Source organism: Ochotona curzoniae, unplaced genomic scaffold, assembly GCF_017591425.1.
Source record: "Ochotona curzoniae isolate NIBS_2020 unplaced genomic scaffold, NIBS_Ocur_1.0 contig_883, whole genome shotgun sequence".
Classification (NCBI taxonomy): domain Eukaryota; kingdom Metazoa; phylum Chordata; class Mammalia; order Lagomorpha; family Ochotonidae; genus Ochotona; species Ochotona curzoniae.
Window position 1 is genome coordinate 5,304,058 of NW_024466599.1, and position 6,000 is coordinate 5,310,057.

Genomic DNA, 6,000 nt, shown 5'->3' on the forward strand with positions numbered 1-6,000 from the left:
GAGCTCACTTTATTTTTATTTGTAAGGCAGAATTAGAGAGCAGGAGGGACACAGAAAGAGACCTCTTGCATCCACTGGCTCACTGCCCAAAAGCAGGATCGGCAGGAGCTTCTTCCAGGTCCCCACGCGGGTGCTGCTGCCTTCCCAGGCCATATGTAGGGCAGTCAGGACATGAATGAGCATCCAGACGAATGCCAGTGCCACCATTGGAGACTCAGCCTAGTGCACCACAGCACTAGCCGCTCTAAGTGTTCTTAAACACAAAGAGAAAGCCTGACCTCCACACTGCCAATAGTCCTGCCTTCTGCTGGAGGATGTGGACTGCCTACAGGAGCCCGATAACCCTTCCATTCACCCTGACACCTGAACTGGTTTGTCTCAGATAAGCTTTTATGGCCACTGACTTTTTGGTACAATGACTTCTAATTCCTTCACCAAACTCAGAGTCAACATTTTTAAGTTAAATCTAACTTTTAGGCTTTTAAAAAAACTATATATATGGGCCAAGGTGGCACCTGTTAACACTGGCAATCCCTGACAGGTTCCAGCTCACATTCCAGCTGTACCAACTCTGAATTAGCCCTATTATTGCCTAAGAAAGCAGCAGCAGCAGACGGCCGAAGTCCTTGGGACCCAGCATCCACATGAGACGGGGAAGCAGCTCCTGGCTCCCAGATTTGGAGCAGCTCAGCTCCAATTGTTGCAGTCCTTTAAGGAGTGAACCACTGCACGGAAGACCTCTCTGTAAGCAAGAGGTTGTCAGGGCATGTGGAGCAGCGGTGAAGCCAACAGCATCCACAGCTGTGTGCCATTCACCCCCATCACTACATCTCTGATCCAGCTTCCTGTTAACACAGCTGCGGAGGCACTAGCCATAGACCCAAGTAGTTGGGTCCCTGCCACTGCCATAGGAGATGCAGAAAGTGTTTGGGCTCCAGGCTTTGGTCTGGCCCAGCTCTAGGTATTGCAGGGGATTGAACCACTAGATACAAGACATCTCGCTCTCACTCTGTCACTCTTGGCTTCCAAATAGGCAAATCAAAACGTTCCTATGGACAGGCACGGTAGCATAACAGGCTGTCCCGACCTTCAGCGCCAGCACTCTACATGGGCACCAGGCCTAGTCCCGGCTGCTCCACTCATCCAGCTCCCTGTTATACGCTGGGAAGACAGCAGAGAATGAGCTAAGTCCTTGGGCCCCTGCTGCCACGAGGCAGACACTCCGGGCTCCTGGCTTCCGAGTGGCTCAACTCTTGCTTTTGTGGTGATTTGGGGAGTGAATCAGTGGATGGAAGATCTCTTTCTCTTTCTCCTACCTGTAATTATGCCTTTCAAATAAAAATTCCCAACCTCCCCCCTCCCCAAATTTAAGAAAAAAAGTTTCTGGACCCGGCGTGGTAGCCTAGTGGCAAAGGTCCTGGCCTTGCACACACCGGGATCTCATATGTGCACCAGTCCGTATCCTGGCTGCTCCACCTCCCTCCCAGCTCCCTGCTTGTGGCCCGGGAAAGCAGTTGAAGACGGCCCAAAGCCTTAGGGACCTGCACCCAAGTGGGAGACCCAGAAGAAGCTCCGGGCTCCTGGCTTTGGATCGGCGCAGCACCGGCTGCTGCGGTTACTTGGGGAGTGAATCAGCGATGGAAGATCTGTCATCTGTCTTACCTCCTCTATAAATATGACTTTCTAATTTAAAAAAAATCTTTAAAAAAAGTTTCTACAAAATAACATGAAGCATAAACTCAGTAAGGGAGGACAGGCTACGAACTACTTCACATAATCCCCTTTCAAGAGCTCCTCACCGAAGCTGGAACACATGTTCTAGCTGGCGGACAGTAAGGGAGTCCAGGCAAGCGACAAGGTCTTGAGAGTCGACAGCGTAGGTTAGAGAAAGAAGCAAGAAGGAAACGGAGGAGTGGAAGGAGGGGTGGAGACACCCTCCTCCTAAGCTGACAGGAAAAAACGGAGATTCAGCACGTGAAAAGCCACGAATTTCACCTCCCTACTCAGCGCCGGCTGCCTGCCTCTATTTCCAGCTGCAGACACTCACCATCTAATACAAACCCCGGAAGCATCCAGAAGTCCGTTACACTTGGCTGTAGTCTAGAAGTCCTCTAGTGACCCGTCACGGGCTCGGCGGAGCGCTTCATCCAACACTGGAGACAGCTTCTTCCTCTAACACACGGTGCTCACACACACACACTGGAGACCGCTTCTTCCTCTAACACACAGTGCTCACACACACACTGAGGCTCACTTGGAACATGTGCTCAAGAGCTGGGGTTTCGGGCCCAGCGGCGTGGCCTAGTGGCTAAGGTCTTCGCCTTGAATGAGCCGGAATCCTATGTGGTCGCTGGTTCTAATCCTGGCGCTCCACTTCCTCTCTATCTCTCCTGTGTATCTGACTTTGTAATAAAAATAATAAATCTTTAAAAAAAAAAAAAAGAGTTGGGGTTTCAAAGAGATGTAGCTACAAGTTAATGTAATATCAAAAGCCAGATGTTGCAATACTGCGTTAAATGGTGCTCGGGTCATGAACTGCGCACTGTAACGTGGAGGACCCCCATGTCAGTCATCTCAAGGCACATTTCAAAACGTTTCAAACACAAACTTTAATCCATCCTCTCTGACCTGTATTTTTTTCCACCCACTACATCCTCTTTCATTAAAAGTAACAGAAGGGAAACTATTTTGAAATCGGAGTGAGACTTCCACACCCAGCTGCAGCTTCCACAGGATACCATCATGACGAAGCTGGCATGACTCACAACTTTCCTGAATTATGCAACAGCTAACAGCTCACGGAAGTCGTTCTTGGCGACCCACGGAGCGCTCCAACGCCAGCACGCACGCGCTACGTGCCACGGCCTTCGGCAAAAGGCTGCCACGTGCCTAGTCAGAACGTAGTGCTGCCATGATGGGAGCTGCAGAACAAGTAGGCTAGCAAAAGATAAACCACACTCTAACCAGAAACTACCACTGCTGCTTGTCAACTCAAACATGGCAGCAGGGTTGAATAACACATGTCCTGGGCTGTAAAACACACAAAGGCATTTTTCAAACGCCTAGCAAGCATGCTACACTGCTCACTCTGTAAATCCGCATCCTCGGAGCCTCCCGGGACCCGTAACTCCTCCCACATCCTTCCCGACCGTGTCCCCACCAGGCGTGTCCTTGTCTCTTCATAACCTCTCCCAGGAAGCCCTCACCACCTTCGGGGCACTAAGCTCTCCTTCCTGTTGTTTAAATCTCTGTACAGATCACTATCCCACTAAGCCACAAGCATTTATTTTTTTTTATTCTTTTAAATTCTGACACTTGTTTTCATTTAAGATTTATTTATTTTGTGTCTGGTGCGATAGTCTAGCAACTTAAGTCCTCGCCTTGCATGGGCATCCCACATGGGCGCTGGCTCTAATCCTGGTAGCCCCGCTTCCCATCCAGCTCCCTGCTTGTGACCTGGGAAAGCAGTGGAGGACGGCCCAAAGCCTTGGGACTGTGCACCTGTGTGGGAGACCTGGAGGAAGTTCCTGGCTCCTGGCTTGGCTCAGTGCAGCTCCGGTCATTTTGGCTGCTGGGGGAGTGAATCAACAGACAGAAGATTTTCTTGTCTCTCTTCCTCCTGTATATCTAACTTTCCAATAAAAAACAATAAATCTTTTTCAAAAAGATTTAGTTATTGGAAAGTCAAATTTACAGAGTGAAGAAGAGACAGAACACAAAGTGGCGCACATACGGAATCCTGATGCATGCAAGGTGAGGATTTTAGCCACTAGGCTACCGTACCAGGCCCAAGTCATCAGCATTGAAAGATGCACAACTGGCAGGTAGCGTGTGAACCTCAAACATTTGATGACTAAACAGATAAGTCGCAAATTTTCCTGCACAAATGAACTCCACTTTACAAACGAATGGCGGGGGGGGGGGGGGGGCTGGTAGTACTCAGCAGGTTAAGCCACCACCTGTAACAGCAGCATCCCACATAGGTGCCAGAATCCCAACGACTCTGCTCCCGGCCGGGGAGTGCGGCAGAGGCCGGCCCCAGTGCTTGCAGCCACACAGCTCTGCTCCCGGCCGGGGAGTGCGGCAGAGGCCGGCCCAGTGCTTGCAGCCACACGAGCTCTGGCCAGCATCCCAGGTTTCTACCGCTGGCCTGCTCTGGTCACCTGGGAAGTGAACCAGCAGGTGAGCGATCTCCGCGTTCCTTCCTCTAACACTTCCTTTCAAGTAAATAAATCTCTAAAAGGCGCAGCAGCTGCCCAGTGTGTTTAGCACAAGTGCAGCTGCTGCCTGGGGAGGCCTGAAACCCACATGCAAGTGCCAATCCCAGCTCGCTGCTCCACTTCCCACCCAGCTCCTGCCAAGGCAGCAAGCACCCAATGCTTTAAGTCCTTGGCCTTCTGCCACCCACATGGGAGACTCAGTTCCAGGCTCCTGGCTTCAGCTTGGTCCACCCCTGGTTATCATAGACATTTGTAGAATGAATCAATGGCTGGAATATCTTTTGTTCGTTGTCACTCTGCCTTTCAAATTAATAAATCTACTTAAAAAAAAAAAGGTCAGAAATGGGGCCCAGCATGGTAGCCTAGCGGCTGAGGTCCTTGCCCTTCACGCACCGGGAAACCATAGAAGCACGGGTTCGTGTGCTGGCTGCTCCACTTCTCATCCAGCTCCCTGCTAGTGTGCCTGAGAAAGCAGCAGAGGATGGCCCAAGTGCAGCTGCACCCACGTGGGAGATCCAGAGGAAGTTCCTGGCTCCAGCCTCTGGCCAGAGGAAGCAAACCAGCAAACCCAAGCTCTCCATCTTTCTCTCTCTCTCTCTCTCTGTAACTCTTTCAAATAACTAAACAAATCTTTAAGAAAAAGGGACTTAAGCGCCTCAATACATAGGCGCCAACATGGCGCTTTCCACCAACGTTCCTCCCTCCAGAGCAGCCCTGCTTCAAGACCCTCAGTCCCCATGGACTCAGCCCTCGCCGTTCACCACGCCAGCTGCCTGTCACCCACCAACTCAAGACCAGCACCAGGGGCACCCCTGCCACCCTCGTCAGCCAAGTACAGCTCTGTCCACGGAGCAAGAAAACAGGCAAACTAAGAAGGAAGCATCTTACACACCACTGCGCTGCATGTCCCTGGGGGCACGAAGGGAGCCAGGCACCCAGGCGACGCCGGCACAGGGCAGGGCCGCCGCCTGGCACACCGCGGAGTCCACTGTTGGCGCTCTGCTCCCAATTAACCAAACTGTGGCACCTGGCAACTCTCGCAGCCCGAGAAGCTCTCGTACCGGCGAGCGGCAGCCTCGGCCCGGGCCCCAGCACCCTACGAGGCCGAGCTGCCGCCGGCGCGCCCCGCCACCCTCACCCACCGCCGGCCCCACGTCCACGCGGGGCGCGTGCAGCAAAGCCGCCGGGCGCCGCCTCCCGAGTCCCTCCTACAGCTGAAATTCGAGCTCGCTCCTCGCAGGAACACACACCCCACGGGAACAGCTGTGCGGAGCCGGGCAGCCCCAGACCTCGCGCCTTCCGAACCCCAGAACGACGAACTCGGGGGGCAGACACCCCGCTCCCCGGCTCGGCCCCCTCGGACACTCCCTTTCCCTTCCAGAGACAAGCCGCCCCCGGTCTCCCCAACTCCTTCCCCAAACGCAGAGCGCCACACCCCCTTCCTACAGACAAAACTTGGGGACCCCGCCCCCAAGAAACCCCACAGCCAGCCCGCTCCCCGTCCCAGCCCGACCCTCGGCGGCGCGTCCCCGGCGGCCGGCCCCCGGGCTTTACCGAGTCGCGGGTGGGAGTCGAACCCCGCGCCGTCCGGAGGTCGCGGCGCCAACACCAAAGGAACCAAGCCGGTGAGGAAGAGGAGCCGCGGCCTCATGGTCCCTCTGCGGGCAGACCTCGCCTGACCGGGCTGCGGAGAACTGCTCACATGGAGGGGACTAGCAGGTCCCCGCGCGGCGCGGCCCCTCCGACCCCGGCTCCCGCCCGTGCCGCCTCCGGGAAGGCT

At 54.2% G+C, this 6,000-nt stretch overlaps 1 protein-coding gene across 3 annotated transcripts in view; it reads right to left on the minus strand.

Moving 5' to 3' along the window:
- ADAM17 (ADAM metallopeptidase domain 17) overlaps positions 1-6,000 on the minus strand; it is a 47,995-nt gene extending 41,995 nt beyond the window's left edge. For 2 of the 3 annotated variants that reach the window (XM_040992803.1, XM_040992802.1), the window contains exon 1: positions 5,775-6,000. In XM_040992803.1, the coding sequence (XP_040848737.1) occupies positions 5,775-5,871 (97 nt within the window). In that variant the 5' untranslated portion in view covers positions 5,872-6,000. The remainder of the gene's footprint in view (positions 1-5,774) is intronic. The other variant, XM_040992804.1, reaches the window with a different exon arrangement.